Source organism: Hordeum vulgare, chromosome 3H (assembly GCF_904849725.1).
Source record: "Hordeum vulgare subsp. vulgare chromosome 3H, MorexV3_pseudomolecules_assembly, whole genome shotgun sequence".
Lineage (NCBI taxonomy): Eukaryota > Viridiplantae > Streptophyta > Magnoliopsida > Poales > Poaceae > Hordeum > Hordeum vulgare.
The window spans coordinates 614,167,865-614,185,601 of record NC_058520.1 but is presented as its reverse complement, the minus strand read 5'-3'; the positions used below and the strand labels follow the sequence as shown (position 1 = coordinate 614,185,601).

Genomic DNA, 17,737 nt, shown 5'->3' with positions numbered 1-17,737 from the left:
TATTATTGCCTCTAGGGCATAATTCCAACACATTGTACTCTATTCCCATACATCAGACACACCAGCAGGATTAGGGGTATGATCTCTATGGAGAGCCCTGGACCTAGGTACATCGTGCGTCCCATGCGTGTACCAACCTCGTTCCCAGCGCCCACCTTTGTCCCTTCGGTTCTCACCGACTTTAGCCTACCCATGGCATATGTTGTGAGTATTCACCAACCAACTAGAGAGCGACAACAGTCATCTAGATGCAATGAGTTTGACTAACATTGAATGCAAGCATGAACAGGATATAAATCACCATGAACACGAACATCATAGAGGCTATGTTGATTTTGTTTCAACTACATGCATGAACATGCGCCAAGTCAAGCCACTTGAAACATTCAAAGGAGAATACCATCCTATCATACTACATCATAGTCATCTCAAAATCTATGTTGGCTTTCAAGACAAACCATTATAAGCTCTCAGCTAAATAAGCATGGCATCAGAAACTATGATCTCTAAGTTGTCATTGCAAACATGGTTCTCTCACAACAAAGCTAAATCTGGGTCGACAAACTAGTCATATTTACAAAAACAAAATAGATAGAGTTCATACCAGTTTTCAGTCTCAGTCACTTCATCATATACCATCATTGTTGCCTTTCATTTGCATGATCGAACGATGTAAACGATAATAAGCGCATTGGACTAAGCTGAATCTGCAAGCAAACACAAAGGAGAAGACAAAATAATATAGCCCTTTGAAAGCTAAACAGGTAAGCATGTAAGAACCACTAAACATTAAAACCAATATCTTCTACCTTGACACAAAGAAAAAGAAAGCTATTTACACGGGAAAGCTCCCAACAAGCAAAAGAAGAAACAATTTTTTTTGGGTTTTCTCAAAAGGACTCAAACAAGAAAACAAGAAAACAAAAATAAACTAGCATGGATAATACAGTGGCAAAGTGTAAACACCGGCTAAAAAAGTGAAAGCATAAGCATGAATGTAAAGGCGGTGAGAACACGTACTCCCCCAAGCTTAGGCTTTTGGCCTAACTTGGTCTACTCCCATGGATGATCCTGGTGAAACCCAAAGTCATAATGGGTGTTATACGGGAGTGCTGCAGCCACTGCCTGAATAGCTGACTCACGAAGTCGAGCAGCCGTCGCCTCCCTCTCATACTCCTCTGCCTCTCCTATGGTTATGTAGTATCTTCGTTTAACCTGAAAGTCAAAGAAAGCAGGAGCAGGAAGGGTAATATGGAAAACACGCTGCCGGTTAAATATCAAATAGTATTGGAGGGATCCATGATCTCTCTCAAGGAACTAGTAGCGTGCTAGCGCGACACGGTCAAGGTAGGCTGTATGGAGAGGAGGGTCTTCTGGACGGATGGATACTCCAAGAAAATTTGCTAAGCATGTAGCATAAACTCCACCAAAGAAATCCCCCTCACTGGCATTTTTATTCAGCCTCCTTGCTATAATAGCTCCCATATTGAAGCTCCTGTCACCTGTTACTGCGCTCTTAAGGATACTAAGGTCGGAAGCGCATAGGTGACAATGTGCACCCTTGCCGTTAACGCACCTACCTATGAAGAGGGCAAGGTAGTGCAAGGCAAGGAAATGGATGCTTCCTATGGTGGCTTGCGTGATATCTCTGGTTTCTCCAACAGTTATTCTGTAGACAAAGTCTCTGACCGAAGACTTAGGAGGATCATTAACACTACCTCCATCGGGTATCTTGCAGATCCTATTGAAATCCTCCAGACCCACGGTATAGGATTTATCGTACATATCAAACAGTATGGATGATTCACGGCCAACTAAGAATTTAAATCTACGCATGAAAGAGGTAGTGAGCATAGCATACTGTTCACACTTATCTGAGAGGAATTCTTCTAACCCGACATTGCGGACAAGTGCATCAAACTCATCCTTGAAGCCTGCTTCGATCATGAACTCATCGGAAGGCCATTCACATGGTTGCACCGGTGCGTCCCTTAGTTGAAAAGGTTTGGGCTCCCGAAAGGAGAGACGAGGACCCTTCTTACTTGAAGAACCACCATGAAACTTCCTCCTGAACATAATTTCCTTTTGCTGAAATTTTTGAAGTTCAAGAGAAAAGTGAATGAGGACCAACCATACCTTGTAGCAACTACTCCTACTAGTGCCTAGAGACCATATCACGCGCTAAAACTACTTGGAACCAGCTAAAATCAACATTTATAGCTCAAGAACAGGGTCACCAAGGTAGCAAGAATTCACGAAGGATAAAGCACCAGAGCAAAAACTAATTGGAACAATGGAGGTGTCACTTACCAAGGAGCAATTTCCCCAAAATAGTTCGGAGAATGGGGCTTTGCGGAAGGAGATCGAAAATCACAGCCAAATGAGCAAGAACACGGGTTTGAGCTACGGAACAATTTTTTCTGGAGGTGGGAAAAGAGGCTGGGAGCTGGAATGAGTGGAGGGGGTGCCTGTGGGCCCCACAAGCTTGCACCCCGCCACCAGGGGGGTAGGTGGCGGTGGGGGGGCTTGTGGCCCACTGGTCAGGCCCCCTGACCAGCTCTCAGGCCCAGAAATTTTCAAAAATTCCAGAAAAAATCATACTAAACTTTCAGGACCATCGAAGAACTTTTATTTTTGAGGTATTTTTCTCCGGGACGGTAAAACAGAAAACAGGAAAAACTAAAATAATTCTATCATTTTTATACTAAGCAACAGAAAAGGAAAACTCAAAACAGAGGTATGTGACTCTCTAATTCATCCATCTCATGGTCATCGAAAGAAATCCGTCAATGGGATTGATCAAGTCCTTATGACAAAACCTTCTCGAATCGCAAAAGAGAACGGAGAATTTTCGAATAGCCACTAAGTCATCTCAATGGGGATATGTATCTCCCCGACAAGCAAATCATACTTCATCTTGACACGAGGAATAGGGCATTCAAAGCTCCCAATGAGAATCGATGAAGTCTTTTCGATAGCATTGATGCAATGTACTGGATATCGTTTCTTCGGAAAGTGCACGCTGTGCTCATTACCGTTGACATGGAAAGTGACATTGCCTTGGTTGCAATCTATAACAGCCCCTGGAGTGTTTAAAAAGGGTCTTCCGAGGATGATAGCCATGGCATCGTCCTCGGGAATATCCAAGATAACAAAGTCTGTTAAGATAGTGGTATTAGCAACCACAACAGGCACATCCTCGCAAATGCCGATAGGGAAATCAGTTGATTTGTCAGCCATTTGCAGAGAAATTTCAGTGGGTGTCAACTTATCCAACTCAAGTCTACGATAAAGAGAGAGCGGCATAACACTAACACCAGCTCCAAGGTCACATAAGGCAGTTCTTACGTAGTTTCCTTTAATGGAGCAAGGTATAGTGGGCACTCCGGGATCACCAAGTTTCTTAGGAGTTCCACCTTTAAAAGTGTAGTTGGCAAGCATGGTGGAGATCTCAAGATCTGGTATCTTCCATTTATTAGTCACGATATCTTTCATGTACTTGGCATACAGAGACATCTTGAGCATATCAGTTAACCACATCTGCAGAAAGACGGGTCTTCTCATCTCAACGAAGCGCTCAAAATCCTCATCATCCTTTTTCTTGGATGGCTTAGGAGGAAAGGGCATAGGTCTCTAAACCCATGGCTCTCTTTCTTTACCATGCTTCCTAGCAGTGAAGTCATTCTTGTCGTATCTCTTAGATTGTGGATTATCAGGATTAACCGTAGGTTCAGTCTCCACATCCTCGTCATGGCTAGGTTGAGCATTATTATGAACATCATTGTCCATAGTGTCACCAGGTTCATGTTCATCACCTGATTGTGTTCCCGCATCAGACGCAGAAATATCATTAGGTTCTTCAGGTGTGACAGTATTTGGCGAACTGGCATGCAAGTTTCTATCGTCCTTCTTCTTCTCCTTAGGATGACTGGGTGTATCAGCATCGATTCCTTGAGAATCTTGATCAATTCTATTGGGATGACCTTCAGGATACAAAGGTTCCTGAGTCATTTTGCCTTCTCTAGTAATGACTCTGACAGAGTTGTCATTTAGTTCATTAAGCAGGCCATTCTGAGCTTTAAGTACTTGTTCTACCTGAGTAGTAATCATAGAGGCATGTTTACTCAGAAGCTTCAGAGCATTGACATTTTTGTATACAAAGCACTTAAATGGCTAAGCATACGAGCACTTTGTTCCAAATGCCTGCTAACATAATAATTGAAACTCTGTTGTTTGGCAACAAAGTTGTCAAATTCATCAAAGCATAGGCTAGCAGGTTTATCAAAAGGAATATCACTCTCATCAAACCTACGCAGAGAATTCACTTCTACTACCTGTATCGGGTTATCGACACCATGGATCTTTTCGATAGGTGGTAGATTTTTGACATCTTCAGCTCTAATGCCTTTCTCTTGCATAGATTTCTTGGCTTCTTGCATATCTTCGGGACTGAGGAATAGAATACCTCTTTTCTATGGAGTTTGCTTAGGAGGTGGTTCGGGAATAGTCCAAGCATTATCGTTGTTCAAGTGGTTATTCAGTCGGGTCTCAGCTTGTTCTACAGTTCGTTCCCTAAAAACACAACCGATACAACTATCTAGGTAGTCTCTAGAGGCATCGGTAAGTCCGTTATAGAGGATATCAAGTATCTCGTTCTTCTTAAGGCTTCGTTCGGTTCCGCCTTTCCCCGCCGGGATCGAAGCCCAAACCCGGTCAAACCCCGTGGTTTTGCCCCGACCGGGATTAAATCCGTGTGAACCAGTTAACTTTCTTCGGTTAAACCCGACCGGGATTACATCCCGTCCAAAACCGTCGGGTTTCAGCGAGGAATCAACCCCCATCTCTCCTCCCGTGGAAACAATCCTCTCGCAAACAGAAGACGCCTCTTCTCCCAAAAAACAGAAGACGTCTCTCCTCTCGCGAATCCTAGGCGATAGCGACGGCGGCGAAGGTGCCGGCGAACCCTAGGCGACAACGACAGCGACGAAGGTGCCGGCCACGGGGACAGAGGGCGCGACATCGGCGGGAACAAAGAAGCGCTAGCCTTCCGCGAGCTCCTCCCTTTGTCCTCCACGAATCTACCACAGGTGCGTGCTCCGAGTCGCCTGCGTTTCTTGGTCAGATCCGTGCATAAATCAACCAGAGTTGTTGCCGGTTGCGTTTCTCTGTCAAATCCATGCAGAGACCGAGACCAGTAGAGGACGAGGACGAGACCAGGAGGAGGGCAGGATACGGCTGAAGCGAGGAGGTGAGGGCTCGACCTGGGAGGAGTTGAACTTGCAAGGCCAACGCCCACACGAAGGTAAAAATGTCACCTTGAACATTACACCGATTTTCTGAATGTAGCAGGTAAAAACAGAAATCTGAATGTAGCACGCACCTGCCCTGTGTAAGCAGCTGCATAGTCGTGCATAGTATTTAGAAATCTGAATGTTGTCTACAGGAAAAAGCCACTAGTACAAGTTAGGATACGACTGGTTGTAGGGGACGGACTCATAGTCTCCTGAATTTCTTCACAAATACAACCAGTGCAGCGGCAACGCTGCCGTCCAGACGCCGGCGATGGCGCCTCATGCTGCACGAGTGCATTAGCTAGCTTAGTAGTTTTGCTCTTGTTTAATTAATCTAGCGTTCCAGACTTTGTAGGTCTGTAGGTGTCTCTTCCTTTTGGGCAGCTCAAAACTGGCATGCCCAATCTTCCACTAATAGCAGTAGTACTAGTATTATTTAGAATATACACATACATATGCAGACACCCTTTTAATCTTGTCGCTTAAACAAATACTTCAAGCAGGGCAGACTGATTTTATTCTTGAGTATGCCTTCTGCGTACACACAAACTTTGCATGATGGACCAATGTTTGGACACCTTGCACTATTGGTAACTGGTGGCTTTTTTCTTCTTTAGTCATAAAATGGATTCAGATATGAGGGATTGCATTAGGAAGAGGGAGCAGGAGGATGACGAAATGATGCTGTTTGTTTTCCCTGCACTACATTTGATGGAGACCGGTGGAGTTGCTAGTAGGGAGCCGAGGATTCAGCGTCATACGTCGTTGCTAACAAGCGAGATGTTTGTTAATGAGTTACTCGAAGGACACATCAAAAACTGCCCGGTAGAATTTAGGATGGAACCTCATATTTTCAGATCTTTGGTTGGTTATCTTCGACGCGAGAATTTGGTGTCTGACACCAGAATTAAAGTCGAAGAGAAACTAGCATCGTTTCTGTGGATGTTACCCCACAATTCTTCCTTCGAAGATCTTCAAGTTCGCTTTGGTCACAGCGGGGATACTTTCCATTGGCACATGAAGAATTTCTTCAACATCATCCCTACTCTATCTAAGCATTTCTTGAAGCCTCCAAATCCCGATCAAGTACATCCAAAGATTCAATCGAGCACGAGATTCTTTCCTTATTTTCAGGTTTTTGCTTCGTCAACTTCCATCCAAATCGTCCATCGACATTGAGATCTTACTCTTCATGTTTTAGATGCTAACTTGTACTATTTTGATGTAGAACTGCATCGGGGCCTTTGATGGGACACATGTTCCCATAACAATTTCAGGAGAAAAGGTCGCGCCGTTCAGAAATAGGAAAGGGACCCTCAGCCATAATGTTATGGTCGTGTGTGACTTCGACTTAAACTTCACCTTCATTTCTTGTGGTTGGGAGGGATCCACGACTGATGCTAGAGTTCTTCGCTCAGCACTTAACAATGGGTTTCAAGTACCTCCGGGGAAGTTTTATCTGGTTGATGGCGGTTATGCCAACACTCCTTACTTCTTGGCACCTTACCGTGGTGTTCGGTACCATCTCAAGGAGTTTGCACGTGGTCGCCGTCGACCCCAAAATCATAGGGAGCTCTTTAATCATCGGCATGCGGTGTTACGAAATCATATCGAACGGGCATTGGGAGTCTTGAAGAAGCGGTTCCCAATTCTGAAAGTGGGTACACATCATCGAATAGAGAATCAAGTCAAGCTTCCAGCAGCAGCGGCAATCTTACATAACATCATTCGATCTCACCAAGGAGATGAGCGTTGGTTAGATAATCAACCAAACAACATATCTCCCATGAATTTTGTGGATCTTCCTGAAAGTGACAATCCTCAAAATCATCAAGTCAACCATGAAGGCGATAACCTTAGGGATGCAATTGCTCATCAAATGTGGGCAGATTATCAGCGACAACCTTAGGGAACAATAAATCTTTGTAATAATTTGTCACTTTGAAACTTGTTTTACTTTCATCTCGTGTTATAAATAGTCACTTGGATACTTGTTTTGTCCAGAAATCATTATGATGACTGCTCGAGGATCACCAAGGTTGAACCTCTTGAACGAAGTTGCCGAAAGGCATAGAGCATCGCCCCCTACAGGGAGTGTGGAAAAGAGGAGGAGAGGGTCTCCAAAAGGTAATAAACTAGCTCTTGTACAATCTTAAATATTTCTCTAGCTATGTGAAAATAGTTAAGATAGAAAAGGTACATTAACATGTTATGCGGAATGCAGAAGATAGAGCACAATGGAATGCAAGCCTGGAGAAAGATCTCGTGGACTTGCTTCGTGAGCATGCTACACCTGAACACAAGGGTCAAAATGGATGGAGCTCTGAAGCATGGAATAAGATAGTGAAGAAATTCCACCAGAAAAATCCATATGCTAGGTACGAGAAGAAGAAGATCCAAGAAAAGGAGAAAGAGTTGAAAAGAGATTATAGGATGATTAAAGAGATAAGGAAGCAAAGCTGTGTTTCATGGGATGACCAGCAGTGCAAGATTCTAGCAGATCCACCACTTTGGAAAAACATTATCATAGTAAGAATGTCATTGTTATTCCCTAAACATTTCATTGCTTAATTTGTTGCATGCTCTAATCTCATTGTTTTTGTCAACTATGTAGTCACACCCTAAAGCTGGAAAGTTCAAGACAAAAGGTTTCCCTCTTTTTGAGGCTTTGGGAGAATTGCATGATGGTCAGTTATCAACTTCATTCAATTGCATGATGAAAAGTTATGTTTGTTCAGTCTTTTATTTTGAAATATTATATTCGATTTATCCTTCATTTCTTGTAGGCCAAACTGCTGAAGGGACATACAACTTCACATCTATCGAGTCATCACAGTACTCAACCCAAGCACAACTCGAGAATCTGGGAGGAGCTGGTGAGTATCTTCGAGAGAATCATGGAGAAACATCATACCATGGTGATAATATTGGAGGAGAACCATCAGCCAATGGTGAGAATCTCGGAGGAGAAAGGGTGCAGATTGATGAAGATGTTGAGGAGGTGTTCGTGCAAGAAAATATTGCTGTGGAGCCCCATCAAACGCAACGAAGTTTGGCTACAACACCCTCAAGAAATGGACAAGAAAAAGAACCAAAGAGGCGGAGGGGGGCGAATAGAGATGTGGCTGCAATGATGGAGAAGTACTTGGAAATAAGGGAGAAGAAGGTGGAAGATGAGAGGAACAAGCCAAGGGTTGTGGACAAGTACTCTATCAAAAATTGCATCGATCTGCTGAAAACAATGGATATCACACCCGAGGAAGAAGTCAAGGCTTTCCGAGTGTTCAAGATCCCCGAGAACCGAGAGATTTTCATGAGTGCCAGACCAGAGACTGCTCTTATGTGGCTGAGAACAGAAATGGAATAACTCAGGTACTCACATGAATCCGCTAGCTTTCTCTCTTGCTTTCATTTGAAACTTCCGCTACATATTAGTAGCCCTGAATTATTGTGCTCAAGCGGAAGCCAAGGAATTGAGCTGTTCATCGTCCCGTGTCTGAATCATATTATAAAATTTAAAGAAAGAATCATATTATATTATTAATTTCAATGTATCACCCTCCCCTGTCTGAATCGACCAAAGGGTGTCGTCGCTCATGACATGTTGTTCCATGCAAGTTGGGTTTATTTGGGATTTGATTCTTGGAAGTAATGCTCTCAGCTCTGCATGTTCTAATCGAGTTTCTTCATTTGATTTCTTGATCTCTTCATTGCTGTAAAAAAATAATTTGCAGGCAATGCTTCCTCAGTATTAATAGCAAGAGCAGCCCATTTCAAATTAAAGGGTTTTAACTTATCCCGTGAGTTTTAGGCTGTAGGCTTGAGAACAAGATGCATGCTTACTTGTTGTGCTCCTTTGTGGTGTTTATAAACTTGTTTCGTAAACAAAGCTATGATGACTTGTGCTAGTGCTACTGGCCTATGGTCTGAGAGACCAGAAAACCACAACTTTAGATCAACAGGTATGCACATTCTTCTGTTTGGTCGATTTTTGTAAAACTGAATTTCCACTATGTTTCTGAAGACAACGCCGAATGCTTGATGCCACGCCGTTGCAGAGGTAGTGGTTCCGCGGTTTTCACATCTGTGGTTTGTAACAAACCGCTCGGACTTACCTTGAAGCTTCTTGTTTCTTTGGTCCAGTGCTCCTCGGTTTACCAGAAATTTGAAGTCACTTCCTAGACAAACAAGTTTCTATAATGATATACTGCTAGGAAGCTACCAGTCCCATGAGGAAGGATTGTGTAGCTACTAGATAGACGCTCAGTGTGTCTGCAAACTGGGCAGAAGTTAAAATGAGCCTTTCTTTGTCTGTCTGTCTCTGTCTCTCTCTGCGTTGACAACATATCTGCCTTTGTTCATGCCCTTTTGGATGAATTTAAGGTCCTTTGTTTACAATGTTTTTGTGCAGATGTTTGACGACCAAGACTTGGGTTTCTTCACCAACTTCCTAGGCATCTTCATTTCGTGTTGGTCATCGCGTACCACTTTGTGATGGCAGACCTGAAGTACAAGAACTGATCTCCTTTTGTTTAGCAATGAGACCGTATTATATTGAGAGCAAATAGGGGAACATGTTGGTTAATGTGGACGGAGCGCTTGACAGTTCTTTTTAAGTGCAGTTATTTGGCATTGTGACTTGAATCATGCATGTTTAATCTGTTGAATTACTATCTATCTATGTGTTGGTGAATGGTGGAGACTTCAAAAGATTGATTTACTATCTCTCTATGTGTTGGTCTTTGTGTATTAACTAGCAGATAAGAAATGGTCTTTGTGTATTAACTAGCCAGGGAACAAACCGAACAGGGTATACACACCTGGATTTTATATGGAGGGGAACAGTGGGGATTGGGTGACAGACCGGGATCACCAATTCCCTGGGAGGTTAGAAACCACAGGTGGATTCTACCTGGAACAACCGAACGAAGCCTAAGAGGGTGATCAGGCAAAGCATTCTGTAGCTGGGCGAGCCTCCCCCAAGCTTGTGGAAGACTCTCTTCTTGGAGTTGAGCAAAGTTGTATATTTCCTGCAACGCAGCTTGCTTCTTATGGGCAGGGAAATATTTCTCAGAGAAGTAATAGACCATCTCCAGGGGACTACGCACACATCCAGGAGCAAGAGAGGTGAACCAGGCTTTAGCATCAGAAAGGAAACAGCTTAAGGATATAGTAGTGGCGGATCTTCTCCTCATTAGTGAAAAGGTTGGCTATTTCGGATAGTTTGGCAAGATGCGCTATGACTGTCTCAGACTCATAACCGTGAAAAGGATCAGATTAGACTAGACAGATTATCTCAGGGTCGACAGAGAATTCATAATCCTTATCGGTGACAAAGATAGGCGAAGTGGCAAACTTCGGGTCATTTTTCATCCTAGCTTCACTAGATTTTTCCTTCCACTTGAGAATTAATTTCTCAGCGTCATAGGCATCCTTACACGCAAGAAAATCCTGAACTATCTCCCCCTCCATAACGTAACCCTCAGGTATATCAGCAATTCATATCTAGGAGAGCTAGATCTAGCAGAAGCAAAAGAAGGTTCTATCTCAATAGTATCGGCAGTATCAGAAGCATCACGAGCATTGGCAGTAACTCTAGCAATACGAGCATCAAGGAACACTCCTAGTGGAACATCAGGCAAAGGAGTATCTCTAGCAGTATCAAGCATAGCATCATCAGGCAAAATAGCATCTCTAGCATCATCAGGCAAAGCAGTATCAAGCATAGCATCTCTAGCACTATCAAGCATAGTATCATCATGCATAGTATCAAGCATAGCATCTCTAGCAGTATCAGGCATAGTATCATCAGGCATAGTATCAAGCATAGTATCTCTAGCAGTAGTATCACAAACATCATCAAGCACAGGCGACATATCAAGATTTCTAGCAGGAGGTGAAGTCGCAAACTTACTCATAACTGAAGGTGAATCAAGTGCAGAGCTAGATGGCAATTCCTTACCTCCCCTCGTAGTTGAGGGCAAGACTTTGGTCTTCGGATCCTTCAGATTCTTCATAATGATCAGCAGATATAAATCCCAAGTGAGTCAGAGAATATAGCAATACCTCCCCGGCAACGGCGTCAGAAAAATGCTGATCTGCGCAATCTCTGGCGTTAACTAGACGAATGCTTATAACAACAAACCTTCTCCTGCAATGGCACCAGAAGAATGCTGATAGCACTTCCCGGCAATGAATATGGAAGAATGTTGTTGATGGACCACCAGCGCGTGGGTTCGCAGCAGTTTTCGAGGGTAGATTATTCGACCCAATTTGTTGGTTTGCACGACGGGAGGTGAGAGTATACTCTCAAGTATTAGCAGCTGAATTTGTTAGATTCAACCACACCTGAAGGATTAGTATCTGCAAGCACAGTAGTAACAGCAAAGTAGCGGGTAACGGCAGTGTAACGAGCAAAAGCAGTGGCAAGGAACTGCAGTAGTGACAGCAGTAGCAAGTAGCAACAGTAGCAAGCGACAGTAGTAGCAACAGTAGTAGCAGCAGCAGCAAAGCAAGGCAAGTAACAACAGTAGCAACAGTAGTAGCAGTAGAGCAAGACAAGTAACTTCACCAGTAGGACAAACTCGTAGGCAATGGGTCGGTGATTTGTTTGGATGATATTCATCATGCAACAGCTATAACATGGAGAGATATGTGGCTAGCTCCCGTTCGTCAATGTGATGTAGGCATGCATTCTGTGTGTCGTCATACGTGCTTAGGAAAAAGAACTTGCATGACATCTATTGTCCATCCCTCCCGTGGCAGCGTGGTCCAAAAGGAAACTACGGGATATTAAGGTTCTCCTTTTAATAAAGAACCGGACTAATGCATTAGCACTTGATGAACACATGAACTCCTCAAACTATGATCATCACCGGGAGTGGTTCCGGTTATTGTCACTCCGGGGTTGCCGGATGATAACACAAAGTAGGTAACTACAACTTGCAAGATCGGATCTAAAACACACATATATTGGTGACAACATAATAATTTCAGATCTGAAATCATGGCACTCGGGCCCTAATGACAAGCATTAAGCATGGCAAAGTAGTAGCGACATCAAATCTCAGAACATAGTGGATACTAGGGATCAATCCCCAGCAAAAGTAACTCGTTTACATGATAGATCTCATCCTACTCATCACCGCCCAACGAGCCTACGAATAGATTACTCACGAACGATGAAGAGCTTCTTGGAATTGGAGAGGGAAGAAGGTTGATGATGACGATGGCGACGATTTCGCCTCTCCGGAGCCCAAGACGGACTCCAGATCTGCCCTCCAGATGAAGAACAGGTGGTGGCGGCGCCTCCGTATCAAAAATGGGACGAAAACTTCTCTTTTTTATTTTTTCTGGGACGAAAGACAACTTATAGAGCTGGAGTTGGGGGCGGCAGCTGCCTGTGGGCCCCACAAGCCTGCCCACCGCCACCAGGGGGGTGGTGGCGGAGCAGGGGCTTGTGGCCCACTAGCCCACCCCCTGAGGTGGAACTTGGCGTAGATATTTTTGATATTTTCCAAAACTGCTCCCCGTAAATTTTTAGGACGTTTGAAGAACTTCGATTTCTGCACAAAAATAACACCAAGGCAATTCTGCTGAAAACAGCATCAGTCCAGGTTAGTTCCATTCAAATCATGCAAATTATAGTCCAAAACAAGGGCAAAAGAGTTTGGAAAAGTAGATACGTTGAAGATGTATCGATACATCAAAATGTATTACTTCCAACAAGTTACTATCTTGTCTCATCTCAATGAAAAAAGGCCATGCTCATGTGGTATGATTTGCATGTCACAAGTAATTTAAAATCAAGTGAGTATAAAGATCCATCAGTATAGAGCCTCTTCATGCAATTTATACCAACACGACTCAAGCGGCAGTGCCACAAGTAAGTGGTACTATCATCATTACCTTGTATCTTTTGGCACCAATATCATGAACATGTGTAACACTACGATCGAGATTCACTAAACCATTGAATGTGATTATTCAAGCAAAAGAGTAACCATTATTCATTTTAAATGAATAATCGTATTGCAATAAACAAGATCCAATCATGTTCATGCTTAACGCAAGCACCAAATAACAATTATTTAGGTTTAACACCAATCCCGATGGTAGAGGGAGCGTGCGATGTTTGATCATATCAACCTTGGAAACACTTCCAACACATATCGTCACCTCGCCTTTAGCTAGTTCCCGTTTATTCCGTAGCTTTCATTTCGTGTAACTAATCACTTAGTAACCGAACCGGTATGCATGTTGGAAATATGCCCTAGAGGCAATAATAAATTAGTTACTATTATATTTCTTTGCTCATGATAATCATTTATTATCCACGCTATAATTGTATTGATTGGAAACACGGTGCATGTGTGGATACATAGACAAAACACTGTCCCTAGTAGGCCTCTAGTTGACTAGCTCGTCGATCCAAGATGGTCAAGGTTTCCTGACCATAGGCAAGTGTTGTCACTTGATAACGGGATCACTTCATTAGCAGAATCATGTGATGGACTAGACCAAAACTAATAGATGTAGCATGTTGATCGTGTCATTTTGTTGCTACTGTTTTCTGCGTGTCAAGCATTTGTTCCTATGACCATGAGATCATATAACTCACTGACACTGGAGGAATGCTTTGTGTGTATCAAACGTCGCAACGTAACTGGGTGACTATAAAGATGCTCTACAGGTATCTCCGAAGGTGTTCGTTGAGTTAGTATGGATCAAGACTGGGATTTGTCACTATGTATGACGGAGAGGTATCTCGGGGCCCACTCGGTAATACAACATCACACACAAGCCTTGCAAGCAATGTGACTTAGTGTAAGTTGCGGGATCTTGTATTACGGAACAAGTAAAGAGACTTGCGGGTAAACGAGATTGAAATAGGTATGCGGATACTGACGATCGAATCTCGGGCAAGTAACATACCGAAGGACAACGGGAATGACATACAGGATTATATGAATCCTTGACACTGAGGTTCAACCGATAATATCTTCGTAGAATATGTAGGATCCAATATGGGCATCCAGGTCCCGCTACTGGATATTGACCGAGGAGTCTCTTGGATCATGTCTACATAGTTCTCGAACCCGCACGGTCTGCACACTTAAGGTTCGACGTTGGTTTATGCGTATTTGAGTTATATGGTTGGTTACCGAATGTTCTTCGGAGTCCCGGATGAGATCACGGACGTCACGAGGGTTTCCAGAATGGTCCGGAAACGAAGATTGACATATAGGATGACCTCATTTGGTTACCGGAAGGTTTTCGTGCATTACCGGAAAAAGTTTTGGGCTCATCGGTAGTGTACTGGGAGTGCCGGGAGTGGTGCCGGGGACCATCAGGAGGGGTGTCACGCCCCAAGGGGTCTCATGGGCTATGGGAACAGATAAACCAGCCCCTAGTGGGCTGGAATAAGTTCCCACTAAGGCCCATAAGGTTTGAGAAGGAAAAAACACAAGGTGGAAAGAGTTTCCAAGTGGGAAGGTGGAATCCTACTCCAAGTAGGATTGGAGTAGGACTCCTCCACCTCCAATTTCGGCCAAACCTTTAGGTTTTGAGGCTGCCTCGTCCCCTCCCTCCCTCCTATATATAGTGGGGTTTTAGGGCTGATTTGAGACAACTTTTTCCACGGCAGCCCGGCCACATACCTCCACGGTTTTACCTCTAGATCGCGTTTCTGCGGAGCTCGGGTGGAGCCCTGCTGAGATTAGATCACCACCAACCTCCAGAGCGCCGTCACGCTGCCGGAGAACTCATCTACCTCTCCGTCTCTCTTTCTGGACCAAGAAGGCCGAGATCATCGTCGAGCTATACGTGTGCTGAACGCGGAGGTGCCGTCAGTTCGGCACTAGATCGGAGCGGATCGTGGGACGGATCGCGGGATGGTTCGTGGGACGGTTCGCGGGGCGGATCGAGCGACGTGAGAACGTTCCACTACATCAACCGCGTTTCTTAACGCTTCTGCTGTGCGATCTACAAGGGTACGTAGATCGGAAATCCCCTCTCGTAGATGGACATCACCATGATAGGTCTTCGTGCGCGTAGGACATTTTTTGTTTCCCATGCGATGTTCCCCAACAAGGGTTGTCTTTAAACTAACGTTTGTGCTTGCAGATGCGTTTACTATATTGCTAGGACGTAGCTTTAGTAGTAATAGCATGAGTAGCACGACAACCCCGATGGCGACACGTTGATGGAGATCATGGTGTGACGCCGCTGACAAGAAGATCGTGCCAGTGCTTTGGTGATGGAGATCAAGAAGCACATGATGATGGCCATATCATGTCACTTATGAATTGCATGTGATGTTAATCCTTTATGCACCTTATCTTGCTTAGAACGACGATAGCATTATGAGGTGATCTCTCACTAAAATTTCAAGACGAAATTGTGTTCTCCCCGACTGTGCATAGTTGCGACAGTTCTTCGTTTCGAGACACTACGTGATGATCGGGTGTGATAGACTCAACATGCACATACAACGGGTGCAAAACAGTTACACACGCGGAACACTCGGGTTAAGCTTGACGAGCCTAGCATGTGCAGACATGGCCTCGGAACACATGAGACCGAAAGGTCGAGCATGAATTGTATAGTTGATATGATTAGCTTAGAGATGCTTACCACTGAAACTATTCTCGACTCACATGATGATCGGACTTGAGATAGTGGATTTGGATCATGTACCACTCAAATGACTAGAGAGATGTACTTTTTGAGTGGGAGTTCTTAAGTAATATGATTAATTGAACTAATTGTCATGAACATAGTCTAATGGTCTTTGCGAATTACGATGTAGATTGCGCTATAGCTCTACAGTTTTTTTTATGTTCCTAGAGAAAATTTAGATGAAAGTTGATAGTAGCAAACTTTGCAAACTGAGTCTGTAAAACCGAGGATTGTCCTCGTTGTTGCGCAGAAGGCTTGTGTCCTTAATGCACCACTCGGTGTGCTGCACCTGGAGCATCGTTTGTAGATGTTGTGAACATCCGACATACACGTTTCTAATGACTACACGATAGTTCAGTACAAAATACTTAATGGCTTAGAAGCAAGGCGCCGAAGACGTCTTGAAACGTCATGGAACATAAGAGATGTTCTAAAGAGATGAAATTGTGATTTCATGCTTGTGCCCTTGTTAAGAGGTATGAGACCTCCGACAAGATTCTTTGTCCACGAAGTAAAGGGGAAAAGCTCAATAATTGAGCGTGTGCTCAGATTATCTGAGTACGACAATCGCTTGAATCAAGTGGGAGTTGATCTTCCAGAAAAGATAGTGATGATTCTCCAAAGTCACTGCCACCAAGCTGTGAGAGCTTCGTGATGAACTATAACATATCAATGATAGATACAATGATCCTTGATCTATTCGCGATGTTTGACACTGCGAAAGTAGAAATCAAGAAGGAGCATCAATAGTTGATGGTTACTAAAACCACTAAGTTTCGACAAAGGCAAGGGCTAGAAGGGATACTTCGTGAAACGGCAAAGCAGTTGCTGCACTAATGAAGAGACCCCAGATTAAACCCAAGCCCGGGACTAAGTGCTTCTGTTATGAGGGGAACGGTCACTGAGGCGGAGCAACTCTACATACTTGGTAGATAAGAAGGCTGGCAAAAGTCGAAAGAAGTATATTTGATATACATGATGTTGATGTGTACTTTACTAGTACTCCTAGTAGCACGAGGGTATTGGATACCGGTTCGGTTGCTAAGTGATTAGCAACACGAAATGAAAGCTACGGCATAAACAGAGACTAGCTAAAGGCGAGGTGACAATACATGTTGGAAGTGTTTCCAAGGCTGATATGATCAAACGTCGCACGCTCCCTCTACCATCGGGATTGGTGTTAAACCGAAATAACTGTTATTTGGTGCTTGTGTTAAGCATGAACATGATTGGATCGTGTTTATTGCAATACGATTATTCATTTAAAGAGAATAATGGTTACTCTATTTTCTTGAATAATCACCTTCAATGGTTTATTGAATCTGGATCGTAGTGTTACACATGTTCATGATATTGGTGCCAAAAGATACAAGGTAATGATGATAGTACCACTTACTTGTGGCACTGCCACTTGAGTCATGTTGGTATAAATGACATGAAGAGGCTCTATGCTGATGGATCTTTATACTCACTTGATTTTGAATCACTAGTGACATGCAAATCATACCACATGAGCAAGGCCTTGTTTTCATTGAGATGAAACAAGATAGTAACTTGTTGGAAGTGATACATTTTGATCTATGCAGTCCAATGGGTGCTGAGGCACGCGGTGGATATCATTATGTTCTTACTTCAATGACGATTTGAGTGGATACAACAGTATTTACTTAATGAATCACAAGTCTGAAATATTGAAAAGTTCAATTCTGTTTCGGAGTGAAGTTCATCGTAACAAGAGGATAAACTGTCTACGATATGATCATAGA

At 43.5% G+C, this 17,737-nt stretch overlaps 1 protein-coding gene across 1 annotated transcript; it reads left to right on the top strand.

The window, feature by feature from the left end:
• The first annotated feature begins 7,502 nt into the window (after positions 1-7,502).
• LOC123442286 lies at positions 7,503-8,658 on the top strand. The gene is made up of 3 exons (XM_045118308.1): positions 7,503-7,820; positions 7,906-7,978; positions 8,078-8,658. The coding sequence occupies exons 1-3, from the start codon at positions 7,503-7,505 to the stop codon at positions 8,656-8,658; spliced, it is 972 nt and encodes a 323-aa protein (XP_044974243.1).
• Positions 8,659-17,737: the final 9,079 nt, after the last annotated feature.

What these genes read in the sequence shown, in the direction of transcription:
- LOC123442286 (XM_045118308.1), top strand. Translation starts at nt 7,503, where the DNA reads ATGCGGAATGCAGAAGATAGAGCACAATGGAATGCAAGCCTGGAGAAA. An exon ending in TTTGGAAAAACATTATCATA is followed by an intron (nt 7,821 to 7,905) that starts GTAAGAATGTCA and finishes TCAACTATGTAG; the next exon opens with TCACACCCTAAAGCTGGAAA. An exon ending in TTTGGGAGAATTGCATGATG is followed by an intron (nt 7,979 to 8,077) that starts GTCAGTTATCAA and finishes CATTTCTTGTAG; the next exon opens with GCCAAACTGCTGAAGGGACA.